Raw genomic sequence first — 23344 nt, forward strand, 5'->3', positions numbered from 1 at the left:
AAAAAAGAGAATACAGGCAGTTAGGAAGGAAGCAGAGAAGCAGGACCTCAAGAGCAGTAATCTCAGGATTGCTGCCTGTGTCAGACGACAGTGAGGAAAGGAATAGATTGAGATGGTAGATGAGTGCATGGCTGAAGAACTGGAGCAGGGGGCAAGGATTTGGATTTCTGGATAATTGGGACCTCTTCTGGGGCAGGTGGGACCTGTACAAAAGGGATGGGTTGCACTTGAATCCAAGAGGGACAGATATCCTTGTGGGCAGGTTTACTGGAGCTGTTGGGAGAGGTTTAAGCTAATATGGCAGAGATAGGAACCAGTATTATAAAACTGAGGATGAGCCAGCAGGCTTACAGGTACTGAGCCAATGATTATTGATGCAGATGGCATGTCTCAGTCTATGTCCTGATATACACATGACAGATAAAACTAATCATTAAAAATAATAGTAGGAATGGGAATAGGGGCTGATCCCTCGAGCTGGCACTGTCATGAGGTAAGATCGATGCTGGTCTGAGCTTGACCCACCTTGTAGGCACCATTAACCCCAGTGGTCAATGTTCTCTACATGCGACCCCAGTGGTCAGTGTTCTCTACATGTGACCTCAGTGGTCAGTGTTACTTACATGTGACCCCAGTGGTCAATGTTCTCTACATGTGACCTCAGTGGTCAGTGTTACTTACATGCGACCCCAGTGGTTAGTGTACCTACACCCTGACCCCAGTGGTCACTACATGCTGGCCCCAGTGGTCAGAGGTCCTTACACTCTGGCCCCAGTGGTCAGTATTCCCTTCACACTGATCCCAGTGGTCAGTGGGTCCGACATGCTGACCCAAGAATAGACAGCCAGTATGTTTTTCCCCAGGGTAGGGGACATGCAGTTAAGGTGAGAAGGGAGTAAGTTCAAAGGAGATATGTGGGGCAAGAATTTACACAGAGTGGTGGGTGCAATGTGCGTCCTGGGACAGTGGTGGAGGCGGGTACATTAGAAGTGACTAAGAGGCCCTTAGAAAGGGGCATGAATGTTCAGAGAATGGAGGGATATTGTCATTGTGGAGACAGAAGTTAGCAGTCTAGTTTGCCGTTTAATTCCTAGTTTAACTAGTTGGCACAGCTTTGTGCAAGAAGGGTTAGTCCTGTGTTGTACTGTTCTAGCACTTGATACTCTGCAGATGCTGGAACTCAGAGTTTGATGGAGGAACTCAGCAGGTCAGGCAACATCTATAGAAAGGAATAAACAGTGAATGTTGTGGACTGAGGCCCTTCATATTTTAATTTCACTGAGGTTGTTTACAAAGATTCATTATTCATTCTGAAATGTGATGGCGGAGGGAAAGAAGCTGTTCCTAGAACATTCAGTGTGTGTCATCAGGCTCCTGTATCTCCTCCCTGATGGCTTTAATGAGAAGAATGTACAACCTGGATGGTGAGGGTCCTTAATGATGGATGCTGCCTTATAGAGTGTCCATGATATTGGGGAGCGTTGTGCCGGTGATGGAGCTGGCTGCGTAGACATAGGAGCAGGATTAGGCCATTCATCCCATCGAGTCTGCTCCATCATTCCATCATGGCTGATTTATTATCCCTCTCAACCCCATTCTCTTGCCTTCTCCTTGTAACCTTTGATACCCTGACTAATCAATAACCTATCAATCTCTGCTTTAAATATACTCAATGATTTGGCCTCCACAGCCATCTGTGGCAATGAATTCCACAGCTTCACCACCTCTGACTAAAGAATTTCCTCATCTCTGTTTAAAAGGGACATCCCTGTACTCTGAGGCTGTGTCCTCTGGTTTTAGACTCACCCACTTTAGGAAACATTCTCTTCATATCTACTCTATCTAGGCCTTTCAATATTTGATAGGTTTCAGTACGTTCCCTCTGCAGCTTCTTGTGGAACTACGTTAAAGATCCCAGGTCTGTGGCAGGTAGTTCCTCTGACAGAAGCCTTTGCCTCACCTTAGGAGCTGGTGGTGAAGACCCTGATAGTAGCAGAGCCCCACGTTCTGCATGCCTATCGGATGTGTCGGCCTGGACAACACCCTGGCAGTAGCAGTGTTTGCTTCGAGGTGCTCGGCTTCGATATCATCTTGGACCGGAAGCTGAAACCGTGGCTCCTGGAGGTGAGTGTCGGGATCAAATTAAAATCAGATTCAGATTTATTTATTCAAGATTCAGGATTGTTTAATGTCATTCTTCAGTGCAAGAGTAAAGGAGAACAAAATGTTTGTTACTTCAGATCTGATGCAGGATAAAAACATAATAAGCATTAAAAACCCAATAAATACAAACATAAAAGCAATCCTTTAAACATAACGTATAAGTAACTATTAAGTGTAACCGTAGGGTAAGCCCATATACGTAGACTGATTGTACTGTATGTACATAAAGTGATGATAGGCACAGGAGTGTCTCTACATAAGTTCAAAATAAATTTTATTATCGAAGTACATATATGACGCCATATACAACCATAAGATTCATTTTGTTATGGGCATACTCAGCAAGTCCATAGATTAGTAGCTGTAGCAGGATCAATGAAAGATCAATCAGAGTGCAGAAGACAACAAACTGTGCAAATACAAATATAAATAAATAGCACCAAATATCAAGAACATGAAATGATGAGAGAAGGAGTCCTTAAAGTGAGATCACTGGTTGTGGGAACATTTCAATGATGGGGCAAGTGAAGTTGAATGAAGTTATCCCCTTTTGTTCAAGAGCCTGATGGTGAGGGGTAATAACTGTTCTTGAACTTGGTTGTGTGGGTCCTGAGGCTCCTGTACCTACTTCCAGATGGCAGCAGTGAGAAGAGAACATGGCCTGGGTGCTGGAGATCTCTGATGATGGATGTTGCTTTCCTACAGCAGCATTTCATGTGGACGTGCTCAATGGTTGTGAGGACTTTACCTGTGATGTACCAGGCCATGTCCATCACTTATTATTGAATTCTCTGTTCAAAGACATTGGTGTTTCCATACCAGGCTGTGATGCAGCCAGTCAGTACACTCTCTATACATATATAGAGTTTGTCAAAGTTTTAAATGTCATGAAAAATCTCTGCAGTCTCCTAAGGAAGTAGAGGCAGGTGCCTTGCTGTCTTTGCAACTGCGTTTACTTGCAGGATCCAGGACAGGTCCTCTGAAATAATATCACCCAGGAATTTAAAGTTGCTGACCCTCTCCAACTCTGATCCTCCAATGAGGACTGGCTCATGGACTTCTGGTTTCCCTCTCTCGAAGTCTATATTTAGATCATTGGTCTTTCGGATATTGAGACACCACTCAGACAGATTTTCACTCTCTCTCCTGTATACTGATTCATCACCACATTTGACTTGGCTCACAACAGTGGTGTCATCAGCATTCCTGAATAGGGTATTGGAGCTGTGCTATCTTGTAAAGACATGTCCTGGGTGATGCTGGTCCTTAATGATAGGTGCTGCCTTTTTGAGGCATTGTACTTTGAAGATGTCCTCGATGCTGGGGACGCTGGTGCCCATGGTAGAACTGGCTGAGCTTACAACTCTCTGCAGCTTTTTCCAATCCTGGGCATTGGTGCCCCCATATCAGACAGTGATGCAAACAGTCTCCACGTTATATCTATAGAAACTTGCTAAAATCTCCTCAATCTCCTAATGAAATATAGCTGCTGGCCACCTCTCCTGATCCAATGGGAGTCTGACAGAGTCATGGGCTGATTGACCAGTTCCACCATGCGAATGAGCTTTCTTAAACTCATTTCTTGAACTTTTTAAAAGCTGCATTGTGGTGGTCAGGAATGCTCAACAATGGGGTGTCAAAACTGCCCAATGCATCATTGGCACCAGCCTACCCATCATATACAGAGAGTTGTCGGAAAAGGGCCAGTGACATCATGAAGGATTCCACCTACCCTGCTCATGGTCTGTTTGTCCCACTCCCATCAACAAGGAGGCTATGTGGCATCAACACCAGGACAACCAGACCATAAAACAGTTACTTTCCCAAAGCAACAAGGCTGATCAACACCTCCACCCACTAACCCACCTCTCCACACCCCCAACCACCACTGCTTCATCATTTTCTGTCAGAGTCACTTATGTACAGACACTCCTGTGCCTAGTGTCACTTCATTGACATATAATTAGTCTATGCATATCAGCTATCTTATGTATTTATATTTATTGTGTTCTTATTATTATTCTGTTTATCTTTTGTGTTTTTTGTGCTGCATCAGACTCGAAGTAACAATTATTTCAGTTTCCTTTACACTTGTGTACTGGAAATGCCGTTAAACAATCTTCAATCTTGAATTTAGCAAAACAGCTGTTCTTCAAGAATGTTTTTTTCCACTTCTCTCCCATCCCAACCCCAAGATTAACCGAGCTCCGAGCTTTGGAACAGACCAGAAGATAGACTATGATGTGAAGAAGGGGGTTCTGGTCCACGCCTTGAAGCTGTTGAATGTGCGGTAAGTCACAATGAGATGCAAAGTCCGCTTGTTGTTCAAGCAGCATTGCGAACCCACAGAGGTCTCCACACCCGTCCTTGAGGCAAGGGTTTTCAGAGGACACGAATGATTGAGGGAGAGGCAAAGAGGGAGACCAAATTCAAGCTGCTGGAGGAACTCTGCAGGTCAGACAGCATCTGTGGAGAGAGGAGCTTGTATGTGAGGGAGTGTGTGAGGGAGGGAGGGTGTGTGAGAGGGAGGGAGGGGGCGTGTGGGAGAGAGTGAGTCAGTGTACAAGGTATGGGTTAGTCTGTGGGGTGACGCCATTGTATGTGGGGGTTGAGTGAGCCATGAACAGTGCTTTAGGAACTTAGAACATTGGCAGGGCTATGGTGTGAATTGTCCTGGTGTCTACCAATGGTTGACAGACTGAATAGCCTCCTTGGGCACCAGAATAATTCAGTAATCCCATCCCTGACATGTTTGGCCTACCTTGAGGAATGGGTTGGGTTTGAGTTGCCTCTCCCTCCGTCAGCCTTGCTGCCCCTTCCCCTGCATCATCGATCTCTTCCCCTGCATCGCTGACCCCTTCCCCTACATCACTGACCCCTTCCTCTGCATCGCTGACCCCTTCCCCTACATCACTGACCCCTTCCTCTGCTTCGCTGACCCCTTCCCCTACATCGCTGACCCCTTCCCCTACATCACTGACCCCTTCCTCTGCATCGCTGACCCCTTCCCCTACATCACTGACCCCTTCCCCTGCATCGCTGACCCCTTCCCCTACATCACTGACCCCTTCCTCTGCATCGCTAACCCCTTCCCCTGCATCACTGACCCCTTCCCCTGCATCGCTGACCCCTTCCCCTGCATCGCTGACCCCTTCCCCTGCATCGCTGACCCCTTCCCCTGCATCGCTGACCCCTTCCCCTACATCACTGACCCCTTCCCCTGCATCGCTGACCCCTTCCCCTGCATCGCTGACCCCTTCCCCTGCATCGCTAACCCCTTCCCCTGCATCACTGACCCCTTCCCCTGCATCGCTGACCCCTTCCCCTGCATCGCTGACCCCTTCCCCTGCATCACTGACCCCTTCCCCTGCATCGCTGACCCCTTCCATTGGTCTCACCGACCCCTTCTATTGGCCTTGCTGACCCCTTCCATTCACCTCGCCAACCTCCTTGCTGACCACTTCCATCTGCCTCGCCGACCCCTCCCGACTGCCTCGCCATGCTCTCCGTCTGCCTCGCTGTTCCCTGGGTCAGTGGGCCTTGTGTTTCTCTGATCCAGCACCAGTGACCGCAGGAAGAACCTCGTTCAGCAGAAGGCAGAGGCCCAGAGACGGCTCTATGGCCAGGGGGCAGGAAAGCGCCTGTCACCTTCCTCATCCGAGTGGGAGAAGCAGAGACACTCACTCCAGAGGAGGAGAGAAGAGCTGGTGAGAAACCTCCACCCTTTTCTGGTTGGCTGCCAGTGACTAGTGATGCTCCTCAGTATTGGGACCGCTACTTTTCACATTGATTGTCAGTGATTTAGATAATGGAATTGATGGCTTTGTGGCAAAGTTTGCAGATGATACAAAGATAGGTGGAGGGGTAGGTAGTGCTGAGGAAGCAATGCGATTGCAGAAGGACTTAGACAAATTGGAAGAATGGGCAAAAAAATGGCAGATAGAATACAATGTTGGGAAATGTTTGATAATGCACTTTGGTAAAAGGAACAATAGTGTGACTATTATCTAAATGGGGAGAAAATTCAAACATCAGAGGTGTAGAGGGACGTAGGAGTCCCTGTGTAAAACTCCCAGAAGGTTAGCTTACAGGTTCAGTCTGTAGTAAAGAAAGCAAATGCAACATTGGCATTTATTTCAAGGGGTATAGAACATAAAAGCAAGGAGATAATGCTGAGCCTTGAAAAGACACTAGTCAGGCTGCACTTGGGAGTATTGTCAACAGTTTTGCGCCCCATATCTCAGAAAGGATGTGTTGTCATTGGAGAGAGTCCAGAGGAGGTTCATGAGGATCATTCTGGGAACAAATAGTTTGGCAGCTTTGGGCCTGTATTCACTGGAATTTAGAAGAATGTGGGGGGGATCTCATTGAAACCTACTGAATGTTGAATCGACTAGATAGGGTGGATGTGGAGAGGATGTTTCCATGGTGGGGGTATCGAGAACTAGAGGGCACAGCCTCATAATTGAGGGGTGTCCCTTTAGAACAGAGGTAAGGAGCAATTTTTTTTGGTCAGAGAGTAGTGAATCTGTGCCACAGACTGCGGTGGAGGCCAGTCTGTGGGTATATTTAAAGCAAAAATTAATCTGAATCTCCAACTTACCTACACCCTCCATGATGTAATGAACCTCCGTAATGTCACCCCTTCGCCTTCTATGTTCCAAGAGAAAAGCTATCAGCCTCTTCAGGTAAAGTGAGCCCTCCTGTCCCCAGTGACATCAAGTTTAAGTTTAGGTTTATTATGATCAGACTGTACTGACAGACTGAATTATCGGAAAGATATCAATAAATTAGAGAGAGTGCAGAGACAATTTACTAGGATGTTACCTGGGTTTCAGCACTTAAGTTACAGAGAAAGGTTGAACAAGTTAGGTCTCTATTCATTGGAGTGTAGAAGGTTGAGGGGGGATTTGATCGAGGTATTTAAAATTTTGAGAGGGATAGATAGAGTTGATGTGAATAGGCTGTTTCCATTGAGAGTAGGGGAGATTCAAACGAGAGGACATGATTTGAGAGTTAGGGGGCAAAAGTTTAAGGGAAACACGAGGGGGTATTTCTTTACTCAGAGAGTGATAGCCTGTGTGGAATGAGCTTCCTGTAGAAGTAGTAGAGGCCAGTTCAGTTGTGTTATTTAAGGTAAAATTGGATAGGTCTATGGACAGGAAGGGAGTGGAGGGTTATGGGCTGAGTGCGGGTAGGTGGGACTAGGTGAGATTAAGAGTTTGGCACTGACTAGGAGGGCCGAGATGGCCTATTTCCGTGCTGTGATTGTTATATGGTTATATGTACAATCAAAGCAGACTACATTCCTCCAGATCACAAATCATGCAGCACATAAAGCAAAATATTACCATCAATGTTAACGAAATATAATTCGAAATGCATGTCGTGCACAGCACAGGTAAGCAGTAAACAGCTCGCTGCCCCAGTGGTGTGACCTCATTGGCAGGGTATCCGTTAGACCCACCGCCTGGGGGAAGAAGCTGTTACCCAGTCTGACAGTCCTAGTCCTGATGCTCCTGCACCTCCTTCCCGATGGTAGTGGGTCAGAGAGCTTGTGGGGTGGGTGGTGGGGATCCTCAACAATGCTTTGGGCCCATTGTCTTCAGTGCTCCCAGAAAATGCCACAAGCAGTGGGGAGGGAAACCCTGAAGATCCTCTCATCCTTTGTGACAAGCACATAGACAAAAGCTCTTTACTGCGACTCGGTATAAAGCAGTTACCGAGAGTCTGGGGCCAAGGACTGGAGGTGACCTGTTCTGGGGTTGGAAGCCTGTTCTGTTCGTGTAGGGGTGTAGGTGGATTAGAAGAGGTTTCGCTTTTCTTTTGCTGTTGTTGATGATGAAGTTGTTCTGTTGAGCGTTGTGGGTAAAGCTGTATTGCTGCAGGAATGTGTGGCGACACTTGCGGGCTGCCCCCGGCACAACCTTAGGTCACGTTGGCTGTTAACACAAATGACTCATTTCGCTGTACGCTTCAATGTACATGTGGTGAGTGGATACGAATCTGAATCAGCTGTTTTCTCTCCACTTGCAGAAGGAAAGACTTTCTCAAGTCCGCAAGCAGATCTTACGGGAGGAGCATGAAAATCAGAACCTGGGGAATTACAGGTATAAATACAAGGGATTCTGCTTTTGCTGGAAATCCAGAGCACCTCACACATAATGCTGGAGGGACTCAGCTGGTCAGGTAACATCTATGAGAAGGAATATACAGTCGATATTTCTGGCTGAGACCCTTCATCAGGACTGGAAAGGAAGAGGGAAGAAGCCAGAATAAGAAGGTGGGGGAGTGGAAGGAATACAAGCTAGAAGGTGACAGGTGAAGCCAGGTGGCTGGGAGAGGGGGATGAAGTACGAAGCTGAGAGGCGATAAGTGCAAAAGGCAAAGGGCTGGAGGAGAAGGAATCTGACAGGAAGGGAACGTGAACCATGGGAGAAATGGAAGGAGGAAGAACACTAAAGGGTGGTAATAGGCAGGTGAGGAGAAGAAGTAAGATGAAAGGGGTGGGAATTATGGGAAGGAGATATCAATGTTTGTACCGTCACGTTGGAGCTATCTACACAGAATATGATGTGTTGCTGTGCTCCTCCAACCTGAGAGTCACCTCATCATGGCAGAAGAGGAGACCATGGCCAACATTTCAAACAGGAGCAGGGGTTGGAATTGAAATGGTTGGCCACCAGGAAGTTCTGCTGTGCATTGGGTGGAGCTGAGATCCTCAACAAAACAGTCGGCCACTTTACAATGGCTGTCACCAATGTTGAGGAGGCTGCATCGGGAGGGAGCACCGGACTCAGTAGGTGACCCCAGCAGGTTCACAGGTGAAGCCTTGCCTCACCTGGAGGGACTGTTTGGAGCCACGAGTGGGGCTGAGGGAGGAGGTGAATGGACAGGAAAAGCACATCTTCCACTTGCAGGGGTAACTGCCAGGAGGGAGATTAGTGGGGAGGGACGAATGGACAAGGGAATCACGGAAGGAGTGATCCTTGCAGAAAGTGGGAGGTGGGGGGGGAGGTAAAGATGTGTTTGGTGGTAGGATCCCTCTGGAGATTAGTGCCACCAGCTTTATTCTCCAAACTGAGGCACATTAGTGCTCCACAATCAGTAACACAGCAGTTAGTGTGTACTGTAGACCCTGATATCTTATCCCAATTTTAATGGATCCCTGCCAGATTACAAACATTTGTAGATATGAACGTTGAACACAAATGTAGTTCCAACATTTGACCTCCATGCAGACATGAGAGATTCTGCAGATGCTGGGAATCTCAGGTAACACACACAAAATGCTGGAGGGGATGCAATGATACTAGATACAAGGGAGGAGGGGAACCAGAGTGTAGGAACAGATGTATGGGAGTAGGAAGAAAAAGAAGACAGTAAATTTGTTTGTACCGTTAGAGATAAACAGAGAGGAGGAGGTGGAGAATTTCTTAAATGCATTTATTTTAATGCTAGGAGCATTGTAAGAAAGGTGGATGAGCTTAGAGCATGGATTGATACCTGGAAATATGATGTTGTAGCTATTAGTGAACCATGGTTACAGGAGGGGTGTGATTGGCAACTAAATATTCCTGGATTTTGTTGCTTCAGGTGTGATAGAATCGGAGGGACAAGAGGGGGAGGTGTTGCGTTGCTTGTCAGAGAAAATATTACAGTGGTGCTTTGGCAGGATAGATTAGAGGGCTCGTCTAGGGAGACTATTTGGATGGAATTGAGGAATGGGAAAGGTGTAGTAACACTTATAGGGGTGTATTATAGACCACCTAATGGGGAGCGAGAATTGGAGGAGAAAAGGAGATAGCAGATATTTGCAGTAAGCACAGGGTTGTGATTGTGGGAGATTTTAATTTTCCACACATAGACTGGGAAGCCCATTCTGTAAAAGGGCTGGATGGTTTGGAATTTGTAAATGTGTGCAGGATAATTTTTTGTAGCAATACATAGAGGTACCAACTAGAGAAGGGGCAGTGTTGGATCTCCTGTTAGGGAATGAGATAGGTCAGGTGATGGAGGTATGTGTTGGGGAGCACTTTGGGTCCAGTGACCACAATGCTATTAGTTTCAATATAATTATGGAGAAGGATAAGACTGGACCCAGGGTTGAGATTTTTGATTGGAGAAAGGCTAATTTTGAGGAGATGCGTAAGGACTTAGAAGGAGTGGATTGGGACAAATTGTTTTATGGGAAGGATGTAATAGAGAAATGGAGGTCATTTAAAGGTGAAATTTTGAGGGTACAGAATCTTTATGTTCCTGTTAATTTGAAAGGAAGGGTTAAAAGTTTGAGAGAGCCATGGTTTTCAAGGGATTGGAAACTTGGCTCGGAAAAAGAGAGAGATCTACAATAAATATAGGCAGCATGGAGTAAATGAGGTGCACGAGGAATATAAAGAATCTTAAGAAAGAAATTAGAAAAGCTAAAAGAAGATATGAGGTTGCTTTGGCAAGTAAGGCGAAAATAAATACAAAGGGTTTCTACAGTTACATTAATAGCAAAAGGATAACAAAAGGATAATAACAAAAGGGATAAAATCAGTCCCTTAGAGAATCAGAGCGGGCAGCTATGTGTGGAGCCAAAAGAGATGGGGGAGATTTTGAACAATTTATTTTCTTCGGTATTCACTAAGGAGAAGGATATTAAATTGTGTAAGGTAAGGGAAATAAGTAGGGAAGTTATGGAAACTATGATGATTAAAGAGGAGGATGTACTGGCGCTTTTAAGGAATATAAAAAGTGAATAAACCTTTGGGTCCTGACAGGATGTTCCCTAGGACCTTGAGGGAAGTTAGTGTAGAAATAGCAGGGGCTCTGACGGAAATATTTCAAATGTCATTAGAAATGGGGACGGTGCCAGAGGATTGGCATATTGTTCATGCTGTTCCATTGTTTAAAAAGGGTTCTAAGAGAAAACATAGCAATTATAGGCCTGTAAGTTTGATGTCAGTGGGTAAATTAATGGAATGTATTCTTAGAGATGTTATTTATAATTATCTGGATAAACAGGGTCTGATTAGAAACAGTCAACATGGATTTGTGCGTGGAAGGTCATGTTTGACAAATCTTACTGAGTTTTTTGAAGAGGTTACGAGGAAAGTTGACGAGGGTAAAGCAGTGGATGTTGTCTATATGGACTTCAGTAAGGCCTTTGACAAGGTTCAATCATTAGGTATTAATATTGAAGTAGTAAAATGGACTCAAAAGTGGCTAGATGGGAGATGCCAGAGAGTAGTGGTGGATAACTGTTTGTCAGGTTGGAGACCGGTGACTAGTGGTGTGCCTTAGGGATCTGTACTGGGTCCAATGTTGTTTGTCATACACATTAATGATCTGGATGATGGGGTGGTAAATTGGATTAGTAAGTATGCAGATGATACTAAGGTAGGTGGCATTGTGGATAATGAAGTAGGTTTTCAAAGCTTGCAGAGCGATTTAGGCCAGTTAGAAGAGTGGGCTGAAAGATGGCAGATGGAGTTTAATGCTGATAAGTGTGAGGTGCTACATTTTGTTAGGAATAATCAAAATAGGACATACATGGTAAATGGTAGGGCATTGAGGAATGCAGTAGAACAGAGTGATCTGGGAATAATGATGCATAATTCCCTGAAGGTGGAATCTCATGTGGATAGGGTGGTGAAGAAAGCTTTTGGTATTCTGGCCTTTATAAATCAGAGCATTGAGTACAGGAGTTGGGATGTAATGTTAAAATTGTACAAGGCATTGGTGAGGCCAAATTTGGAGTATTGTGTACAGTTCTGGTCACCGAATTATAGGAAAGATGTCAACAAAATAGAAAGAGTACAGAGGAGATTTACTGGAATGTTACCTGGGTTTCAGCACCTAAGTTACAGGGAAAGGCTGAACAAGTTAGGTCTTTATTCTTTGGAGTGTAGAAGGTTGAGGGGGGACTTGATAGAGGTATTTAAAATTATGAGGGGGATAGATAGAGTTGATGTGGATAGGCTTTTTCCATTGAGAGTAGGGGAGATTCAAACAAGAGGACATGAGTTGAGAGTTAGGGGGCAAAAGTTTAGGGGTAACACGAGGGGGAATTTCTTTACTCAGAGTGTGGTAGCTGTGTGGAATGAGCTTCCAGTAGAAGTGGTAGAGGCATGTTCGATATTGTCATTTCGAGTAAAATTGGATAGGTATATGGACAGGAAAGGAATGGAGGGTTATGGGTTGAGTGCAGGTTGGTGGGTCTAGGTGAGAGTAAGCATTCGGCACGGACTAGAAGGGCCGAGATGGCCTGTTTCTGTGCTGTACTTGTTATACGGTTATATGGTTATAAATGGAATTACTCAACGACTGTGGCGCCAGGGTAGCGTGGTGGTTAATGCGATGCCATTATAGCCCAGGAGTTCAGAGTTCAATAACAGCATCCTCTATAGGCAAATTTGTACATCCTTCCTGCATGCATGAGGGTTTCCTCCATGTGCTCTGGTTTCCTCCCACAGTCCAAAGGCATACAAGTTAGTAGGTTAATTTGTCACATGGGTGTTATTGCGCAGCCTGGGTTTATTGGGCTAGAAAGGCCTGTTGCTGTGCTGTATCTCCACATCTGTTAAGGAAAATGGGGAGCATAATGTTAGAGGGGCAAATGCAGACATATAGGACTAGTTTTGGTGGGCACTTTGACATTGACCAGTTGTGTCTCTGCTGTACGACTCCATGCTGCCAAGAGTACCAAGTGGAGAGGGAGAGAGGAGTCGAGGAACAGATTCAGGCCCTCTCTCCCCTTCCTTCTCTCTCTTCCTCCCCCATCTCCCTTCCCTCTGCCCCCCTTCCTCCCCTGGCTTTCTTCCCTTAAACCTGGGTCCTCTAGTACTAGACTCCTCTGGAGAAAATACACTCTATTGATCCTTTTCCTATCCAATCCTAACAAATTTTATCACAAATGCCAATGATATTAAACCTGATTCTGAGACTGATTTCTGATTCTGTCTAAGCCCCTCATAATTTATTAAATCTTTCTAAGGTCACCCCTCAGCCTCCTGCATCACAGCCTCTCCAATCTGCTCTTGCAACCAGAGCCCAGAAATGGAAAAGTTGATGCATGAAAACAGTTGGAAGGCTCTGAGTCTGCTCGGTGGAGTTTAAAGAATGAGGGGAGATCTGATTGAAACCTATCGAATATTGAAAAGCCTCGATAGAGTGGATGTGGAGAGCACCTGAAGGCACAGCCTCAGATTGAAAAGATGTCGCTTTACCTCTCCAATTAGCTCTCCATTTTTCTATCATCTACACGTCTATCTAAGAGTTTCTTAAATGCCCCTAGGGAATGTATCTCCCTCTACCACCATCCCTGGCAGGGTGTTCCATGCACCTACCACTCTCTGTGAGAAAAAATCTACCTCTAACTCCCCTCCTATATTTTCCTCCAAATACCTTAAATGTAAGCCACCTTGTTTCACCAATTTTTACCAGTCAATCTATGCCTTTTATCATCTTGTACATCTCTGCAAAATCACCTCTCACCTGATTTCGCTCACTCAACCAGCCCTCATAATCCAGGCAGTATCCGGGTAAATCCCTTCTGCACTCTCTCGAAAGCTTCCACATCCTTCCTATGATGAGGCGACCAGATCTGAACACAATAGTCCCAGGCGACTCAGTCTCTCGGAGACTGACTCGCCTCATCTCCAGAATCAGCTTGGTGAACCTCCATCTTCAAAGCCAGTAGATCTATTCTAACGGCAACACACAGTATTTCCAAATGGCTGGTCAGGGCTGGAAGTATGAGTGGAAGGCTAGGGAGATGGGGAAGTGGGAGGAGTTGCTGTGTTTTCTTACACCTTCCTTATTATGGTCCGTCCCTTCTCCATCTCTCCATCTCTCTGGCAACCCAGGAGGATCTACCCGCCCGATGACAAGCAGCTGCTGGAGAAATATGAGAGGCTGCTCTGCATTGCCTTCCAGACCTTCCTGGCGAGTAGAGCCACGTCTCTGCAGAAGGAGCTCAGCAACCCACTGAACCACATGAAGGTAATGGTCACCAGGGACCCTCAGACGCGGGAATACAATGATCTGTTGGCTGGGTTGTGTGCGTGTGTGAGAGAGAGAGAGAAATTTTTAAATTTTATTTAGAGATACAGCTCAGCTAAGCCCTTCTGGTTCATAATGCAGCAACCTCTGACAACCCCACTTTAACCCTAATCTAATCACAGGACAATTTACAATGACCAATTAACCTATTAACTGGCATGTCTTTGAACTGGGCATGAAACTCAAGGACCCGGGGAAACCCATGCATTTCAGAATCAGAATCAGTATCACCGGCATGTGACGTGAAATTTGTTCACTTAGCAGCAGCAGTTCAATGCAATGCATAATCTAGCAGAGAGAAAAAATAATAATAAATAAACAAGTAAATCAGTTATGTATATTGAATAGATTTAAAAATGTGCAAAAACAGAAATACTGTATATTTTTAAAAAAGTGAGGTAGCGTCCAAAGTTTCAATGTCCATTTAGGAATCAGATGGCAGAGGGGAAGAAGCTGTTCCTGAATCAATGAGTGTGTGCCCTCAGGCTTCTGTATCTCCTAACTGAAGGTAACAGTGAGAAAAAAGCATGCCTGTGTGCTGAAGGTCCTTAATAATGGACACTGTCTTTCTGAGACACTGCTCCCTAAAGATGTCCTGGGTACTTTGTAGGCTAGTGCCCAAGATGGAGCTGAGTAGATTTTCAACCTTCTGCAGCTTCTTTTGGCCCTGTGCAGTAGCCCCTCCATAACAGACAGTGATGCAGCCTGTCAGAATGTTCTCCATGGTACAACTATAGAAGTTTTTGAGTGTATTTGTTGACATGCCAAATCTCTTCAAACTCCTAATGAAGTATAGCCGCTCTCTTGCCTTCTTTATAACTACATCAATATGTTGGGACCAGGTTAGATCCTTAGAGATCTTGACACCCAGGATCTTGAAGCTGCTCACTCTCTCCACTTCTGATCCCTCTGTGAGGATTGGTATGTGCTCCTTTGTCTGACTCTTCCTGACGTCCACAATCAGTTCTTTTGTCTTACTGATGTTGAGTGCCAGGTTGTCCACACGTTCTGTGTTCTTCCAGTTAAGAAGTCGAGGATCCAATTGCAGAGGGAGGTACAAAGGTCCAGGTTCTGCAACTTCTCAATCAGGATTGAGAGAATGATGGTGTTAAATGCTGAGCTATAGTCAATGAACAGCATCCTGATGTAGGTGTTTGTGTTGTCTAGATGGTCTAAAGCCGTGTGGAGAGCCGTTAAGATTGTATCTGCCATTGACCATGGGAAGGACCCAGGAAAACCCACACATTCCATGGGGAGGACTCCCGGGAAACCCACATATTCCATGGGGAGGACTCCCGGGAAACCCACATATTCCATGGGAGGATTCCCGGGAAACCCACACATTCCATGGGGAGGATTCCCGGGAAACCCACACATTCCATGGGGAGGATTCCCGGGAAACCCACACATTCCATGGGGAGGATTCCCGGGAAACCCACACATTCCATGGGAGGATTCCCGGGAAACCCACACATTCCATGGGAGGATTCCCGGGAAACCCACACATTCCATGGGAGGATTCCCGGGAAACCCACACATTCCATGGGAGGATTCCCGGGAAACCCACACATTCCATGGGGAGGATTCCCGGGAAACCCACACATTCCATGGGAGGATTCCCGGGAAACCCACACATTCCATGGGGAGGATTCCTTACAGAGGATGCTGGGACTGAACTCCAAGCTTTAACACCCTGAGCTGCAATAGCTAACTGCTACACTACTGGAACACTACCATAGAACTCTTTGGCCCACAATGTTGCACTGACCTTTTATCCTACTCTAACATCAAACTAACCTTCCCTCTGATAGAGCCCTCCATTTTTCTATCATCCGTGTGTGTGTGTGTGTGTGTGTGTGTGTGTGTGTGTGTGTGTATGTGTGCGTAGGGAAGCCTCAAAACTGAGGAGAGTGAGCACAAGGACCTGGGTTATAACACCATGAAACATAGAAGCTGAATTGGGCCACCTGCCCATTGAGTCTGCTCCACCATTTGATCATGGTTGATTTATTCTCCCTCTCAACCCCATTCTCCTGCCTTCAACCCATAAACTTTGACACACTTGCTAACCAAGAACTTAACAACTTTCATTTTAAATATGCTCAGTCACTTGGCCTCCACAGCCATCTGTGGCAATCAATTCCAAAGATTCACCACCCATTGGCTGAAGCAATTCCTCCTCATCTTTGATCTAAAGGGACATCTGCTCTTTCTGGTCTTGGACCCCCACTATTGGAAACATCCTCTCAATGTCTGCACAATCTAGTCCTTTATAGGGAAAGTTTGAGTAGCTTCGGACTTTATTCCCTGGAGTGTAGGAGACTGAGGGGAGATTTGATGGTGGTATACAAAATTCTGAGGGGTATCGAGAGGGTAAATTCAAGCAGACTTTTTCCACTGAGGTTGGGTGAGACTACAAGAGCTCATAGGTTAAGACTGAAAGATGAAATACTTAAGGGGAACCTGAGGGGGAATTCTTTCACTGAGAGGGTGGTGAGGTGCAGAACAAGCTGCCAGTAGAAGTGATGGATGTGGGTCCTATTTCGACATTTAAGAAATGTTTGGATAGGTATGTTGATGGAAGTGTTATGGAGGGCTATGGCATAGGTGCTGGTCAATGGAACTAGCCGGAGTAACAGTTCAGCACAGATAAGATGGGCTGAAGGGCCTGTTTCTGTGCTATAACTCTTTATGACTCAGTGACATGCATTTAAGGTGAGGAGGTAATGGTGGGAGAGAGCTGTAGTGTTGTCCAGCGTACTTGTGTGTATAAACTTGACTTTGATTATTGTTCACACTCATGGGACATCTATTAAAGTGACAACTTCATAAAGAAACATACAATTAACAGAATCTCAATACAGAGAAGGGAAAGCACAGAATAGTGTCTCTTCAAAGGCAATAAAATACAAATGTTGGAAATCTACGTGTGGAAGACATTGGAAATTCACAGTGGTTCAGGTAGCAAGTGCAAAGGGAAAAAGTGAGTTATCATAACATTTGCTGTTTCTTAAGATCCACAGATGCTGCCTGACACACAAGAGATTTCTGCAAATGCCGGAAATCTTGAGCAACACGTGCAAAGTGGCGAAGGAACTGAAGTCAGGCAGCATCTATGGAGGGAAATGAACAGTCAACGTTTTGGGTCAACACCCTTCATCAGACTATAGATGCTTTTGAGTCCCTCTAACATTTTGTGTGTAAGAATAACCTTGTGACAATGAAGTTTTTTATGTGCTGTGCACTACGCATATTTTGTTTAGTTCATTCATGGGAATAGTTTATGTGCAGTGTGTGATATGTGTTTTGTGGGTCACTGTGATCTGTGGGAATATTGTTTTGTTTGCTTGTATAAGGCCTTCATAGAGTGGATGTGGAGAGGATGTTTCCAATGATGGGAGAGTCTAAGACCAGAGGACACAGACTCAGAATAGACAGGTGTCCTTTGAAAATGGAGATGAGGTTTTTTTTTGAGCTGGAACATGGTGAATCTGTGGAATTCTTTGCCACAGGCAGCTGTGGAGGCCAAGTCTTTATGTACATTTGAGGCAAAGGTTGATAGATTCTTGATTGGGTCAGCCATGATAAAATGGCGGTGCAGACTTGATGGGAAAATGACCATATTCTGCTCCTATATCTTATGGTCTTATGGACTTATATGTACAGGGGGATGAAAATAAACTTGAACTTGTGCTTTGACCTTATGCAGTAGTTTCTCCACTGATGAAGTTGGGCTAATTGTTTCTTTAATGCAAATGGTTCCCATTAATTTTTCTCAAGGAAGAAGATATTTTGGACCTGCTGGAGCAATGCGAGGAGGACGATGAAAAGCTGCTGGGGAAATCTCCTCGACAGCGGGGACCCAAGGTATGTTGTTCACAAAGCATGTAGTCATACTTTCAGAGCCCTGACCAACTCACAAGACAAGATTCATTGTTTGGAGAAGCGGGAAGCAAATCGGGAGCAAATTCAGAAATCAGGGGCGCAAAGAGACTTAGGAGTACTGGTGCACGATTACCTAAAAGAGTCAGTGGTGAGGAAGGCAACATGATGTTAGCATTCATCTTGAGAGGATTAAATATAAAAACAAAGATGTTATGCTGAGGCTTTATAATGTGATGGTCAGACCACATTTGGAGTATATTGAACACTTTTGGGCCTCTTGTCCAAGAAAGGATATGCAGGTATTGGAGAAGGTCCACACAACATTCATGAGAATGATCCCAGGATTGAAAGGGTAACATATGAAAGTGGTCCCCAACCACCTAAGCTAAGCATGTACTACCGGGCTGCGGGAAAATGATATGATTTGTTGATATGAAACGATATGAGTCAGCTGCACTTTTCCTCGTTCCCTGTCACACCCACTGTTGAACTTGAACCCACGCGAGGTCATCAGTCGCCTAAACGCAGTGACACCCTCGCGCCAGGAATCACTGGTTCGCCTCATGCGGCCGGTGAGAAGTGCCGTTGCTACTGGCCTGGAGCGCGGACAGATGGGTGCCACCTCTAAACCTGTTTAGCACACCGAATGTTTGTGGGGAACCCAGTGCTAAAATATTCGCAGATGACTTAATTCGGGCTCAGGGTTTCGTAAGCAGAGGAGCAGCTACCTCGCTGCTATATACTGAAAGTCATCCCTCGAGACAAACTCTTGTTGGCCGTTAGATCCTACCTACCTACAGGGTGGGGCACCCTGTCGCACTCCTCGCTCGGTCGGTCACTCTCTCCGGACTGCGACTGCCATGGCCCCGGTACAGGGACCTCTGGCCCTGACCTTGTCCTCTCACTGGTGTGTTGCAATGATTTTATATGTTCATACGAGGAAAATAAGCGCTGTGTGTTTAATATCCAAACGTTACTTAAAATGTTATGATGCTATTGACATATAAGTGAGTTATAGTTGACATCACTATGTCCATGTGAGGAAAATATGCGCTGTGTGATTAATATTAAATTCGTTTGGTAAACCCTTTTAGAAATGAAATTGAGTGTATTAGCCATTTATAAGTGACTTGTAGTTAACTTATCACCTATATTCCTGTCGATATTAACACCCACACCACCCCCCCTTCAGCTGGTCTTCAAGAATATTGACAATATTAAACCTGTCCACGGTGCAAAAAAGGTTGGTGACCCCTGACATATGAGGAGCATTTGATGGCTTTAGACCTGTACTCACTGGAGTTTAGAAGAATGAGAGGTGATCTCATTGAAACCTATCGAATATTGAAAGGCCTAGATAGAGTGGACATGGAGAGGATATTTCCTGTAGTGGGGGAGTCTAGGACTGGAGGGCTCAGCCTAAAACAGAGGTGAGGAGGAATTTCTTCAGCCAGGTGAATCTATGGAGGTCAAGTCGCTGGGTATATTTAAAGCAGAGGTTGATAGGTTCTTGATTAGTTTGGGTGTCAGAGGTTACAGGGAGAAGGCAGGAGAATGGAGTTGAGAGGGATAATAAATCAGCCATGATGGAATGGCAGAGTAGATTTGATGGGCAGAATGGCCTAATTGTGCTCCTATGTCTTAGGGTGTTATGAGAACAGTCCCCGAATGAATGCATTCCTGCAGTGCAACAACACACAGGACCCAGCATCGAGCCAGTGAACCTGAAACTTTACTGCTGCTCTTCTCTCCACGGATGCTGGCTGACATCCTGAGTCTTTCCAGCATTCTTCAGTTTGTGTTTGATTTTTGGTATCTGTGCTTTCATTTTTATAGAGGAATGGACTCAAGCCCCTTGGGCCCTTGAGTCTACACTGACCACTGAGAACTCATTTACACTTGGTTGTTTGTCCATCATATCTGACAATGACAGGAAACCTGTGCAGGAGAGTTTTTGAAGTGGGAAAAACCACTGATTGAGTTTGATTCTCTTGATCTCAGAAGCCTGGGTATCATGGTATAAGTGGTCACAAACTGGTCAAGAATTAGTCGTACTTGGTAGCAATGGATGACCATGACTTCTTGTGTTGTATGCTGTGTCATACCCTTCGTTCTCCATGAAGCATTTCAGAACTGCTTTCCTGGCTGTTCTATCTCACTGTAGGTCTCCTTTGGCCAATCCCCTGGAGCTGACTTTGCATGCTAGGACAGGCCTGTCCCTATCTCACAGGGGTATGAGACATGCTGGCTACCCTCCCCTGGTTTAACCCACCTATTGACGCAGTGGACTGGGGAGTGACCACTGTCACATGCTGCTTGGAGCCACGGGTGAGAACTGATAGGAACCCAAGGTGAACGAGCTGCTCCAGAAAGCACTTTCACCAATGATGCTACCCAATACACCCCTCCCAATTAGTATCTCCTCATTTACATCAACCATAATAATTTGAAGATGATTGAGGAAAGTATGAGGGATGTTGTCAGATACTGGTTTTCAACATAGAGAGCGGTGGTGCCTGGAGTGCACTTTGAGTTGGTAGAGGCAGATATATTAGGGTCATTTAAGAAGCTCTTACACAGGCACATGGCTGAAAGAAAATTGGAGGGCTTTGTGAGAGGGAATGGTTAGATTAACTTTGGAGTAGGTTAAAAGAGAAAGCAGGTACAGGGTTCTGAGTTGGATGATCAGCCATGATCATACTGAATGGCAGTGCAGGCTCAAAGGGCTGAATGGCCTACTCCTGCACCTATTTTCTATGTTTCTAAAAGGTTGCCGCAACATTGTGGGCTGAAGGGCCTGAGGGCCTGTACTATGCTGTTCTATATTCTAAGTCTTCCTCAAGACTAGGAGAATATTGTGCTAAAATTTTAATCTACTCTGAGATCAATCTCGATTCATCTATCCTCGGAAGTCTAATCCAGTGTTACAGTTGAAGGGAGAGCATGGTGCTGGTGAACAAATACGTTTCAGGTGTTTTTGAGGGGCTTTTTTGTCCAGGTACCTATGTATGGTCCAATTTTCTTTTTTAACATTGGTAAGGATGGTTTTGAAGCCAGAGAAAAGTTAGAAGTCATGTTAGCGTTTAGAGACATGGATGTGGAGGAGTTAGAGGTCAGTTTAGTGACAGAGATGTGGTGGTTTAGAGGTCGGTTTAGGGTTTAGGGACAGGGATGTGAAGGTTTAGAGGTCAGATTAGGGATAGGGACAGGGATGTGGGGAGTGAGGGGCCAGGGATGTGGGGAGTGAGGGGCCAGGGATGTGGTGAGTTAGAGGTGAGGTTAGGTTTTAGGGACAGGGATGTGATGAGTTGGGAGTGAGGTTAGGGTTTAGGGACAGGGATCACTTTCAAGAATCACTTGATTCTGGCATGGTCCCGGAGGACTGGAAAATTGCAAATGTCACTCCACTCTTTAAGAAGGGAGGAAGACAAAAGAGAGGGAATTATAGGTCATTTAGCCTAACCTTAGTTGTTGGGAAAGTGTTGGAGTCTATTATTAAGTGCGAGGTTTCGGGGTACTTGGAGACTAATGGTAAAATAAGTCAAAATTAGCATGGTTTCTGTAGAGATAAATCTTGTCTGACAAATCTGTAAGAATTTTTTGAGGAAGTAACAAGCAGGGTGGATAAAGGAGAGGCAATGGATGTCATTTACTTAGATTTTCAGAAGGCATTTGATAAAGTACCTCACATGAGGCTGTTTAACAATATAAAATCCTATGGAATTGCAGGAAAGATACTGGCATGGATAGAGGAATGGCTGACAGGCAGGAAGTAGCGAGTGGGAATAAAGAGGACCTTTTTGGTTGGCTGCCAGTGACCAGTGGTGTTCCTCAGGGGTCATTATTGGAAATACTACTTTTCACATTGTTTATTAATGATTTAGATAATGGAATTATTGGCTTTGGCAAAGTTTGAGGATGATATTGAAGATAGGTGGAGGGATAGGTAATGCTGAGGAAGCAATGTGATTGCAGCAGGACTTGGACAAATTGGAAGAATGGGCAAAAAAGTGGCAGATGGAATCTAGTGTTGGGAAATGTATGATAATGCATTTTGGTAAAGGGGACAATTAGTGCAGACTATTATCTAAATGGGGAGAAAATTCAAACATTAGAGGTGCAAAGGGACTTAGAAGTCCTTATGCAAGACTTCCAGAAGATTAATTTACAGGTTGGGTCTGTGGTAAAGAAAGCAAATGCAACGTTGGCATTTATTTCAAGGGGAATGGAATATAAAAGCAAGGAGATCATGCTGAGGCTTTATAAGGAACTGGTCAGGCCTTAGTTAAGGGTATACTGTAATCAACAGTTTTGATTATCTCAGAAAGGATGTGTTGTCATTGGAGAGAGTCCAGAGGAGGTTCACGAGGATGATTCTGAGATTGAAGGGGTTAACACATGAGGAGCATTTGGCAGCTTTGAGCCTGTACTCACTGGAGTTTAAAAGAATATGAGGGGATCTCATTGAAACCGAGTGAATATTGAAAAGACTAGATAGGGTGGATGTGGAGAGGATGTTCCCTCCATTCGGGGTATCCAGAACTAGAGGGCACAGCCTCAAAATTGAGGTTTTATATCAGAGGTAAGGAGGATTTTTTTTAGCCAGAGAGTAGTGAACCTGTGGAATGCTCTGCCATAGACTGCGGTGGAGGTCAAGTCCACGGGTGTATTTAAAACGGAAGTTGATAGATTCCTGTTTGGTGGGGGCATCAAGGGATATGGTGAGAGAGCAGGTGTGTGGGGTTGAATGGGATCAGGGATCTGCCATGATGAAATAGCGGAGTGGACTGGATGGGTTGAATGGCCAAATTCTGTTCCTGTTTCTTACAGTGTTATGGAGTTTGAGATCATATTAGGGCTTAGGGATAGGGATGTGGGGAGTTAGATGTCAGATTGGGGTTTAGGGACAGGGATGTGGGGAGTTAGAGAAAAGGCTGGAGTCTAAGCATCTGCCTTATGTTTGAAGGCCAGTGACAGATGTAGGGTAGGCAGACCAGCGAGGATCAGGAGGGCCCCCTTGGTACATGAGTCGGCAAGACCAGAGATTGAGGTTTAGCTTCTGGGGTTTGAGAACTGTGTATGTGTATGGCTCAGGGAAGAACAGGGATTGTTTTTCCGTTGTTTTGTTGCTCGTTGTGTTGCTTGTTGTTCTGCTGAACATTGTGGGCTTCAGTTGCAGTCTGCCTCCAGCACATCCTTAGGTTCTGTTGGTTGTTAACGCAACTGATGCATTTCCCTGTATGTTTTG

The 23344-nt window shown here is 45.2% G+C and overlaps 1 protein-coding gene across 6 annotated transcripts in view; it reads left to right on the top strand.

Annotated features, from left to right (window-relative positions):
• ttll7 (tubulin tyrosine ligase-like family, member 7) overlaps nt 1–23344 on the top strand; it is a 204366-nt gene that overhangs the window by 96811 nt on the left and 84211 nt on the right. For all 6 annotated transcript variants that reach the window (XR_009514665.1, XM_059983750.1, XM_059983752.1 and 3 more), the window contains 6 exons: nt 1966–2124; nt 4359–4453; nt 5723–5870; nt 8200–8273; nt 14016–14151; nt 17992–18078. Coding sequence is in view for 5 of the 6 variants with exons in the window: in XM_059983750.1 (XP_059839733.1) it covers nt 1966–2124; nt 4359–4453; nt 5723–5870; nt 8200–8273; nt 14016–14151; nt 17992–18078 (699 nt within the window). In the remaining variant the exon portion in view is untranslated. The remainder of the gene's footprint in view (nt 1–1965; nt 2125–4358; nt 4454–5722; nt 5871–8199; nt 8274–14015; nt 14152–17991; nt 18079–23344) is intronic.

Source organism: Hypanus sabinus, chromosome 11, assembly GCF_030144855.1.
Source record: "Hypanus sabinus isolate sHypSab1 chromosome 11, sHypSab1.hap1, whole genome shotgun sequence".
NCBI lineage: Eukaryota > Metazoa > Chordata > Chondrichthyes > Myliobatiformes > Dasyatidae > Hypanus > Hypanus sabinus.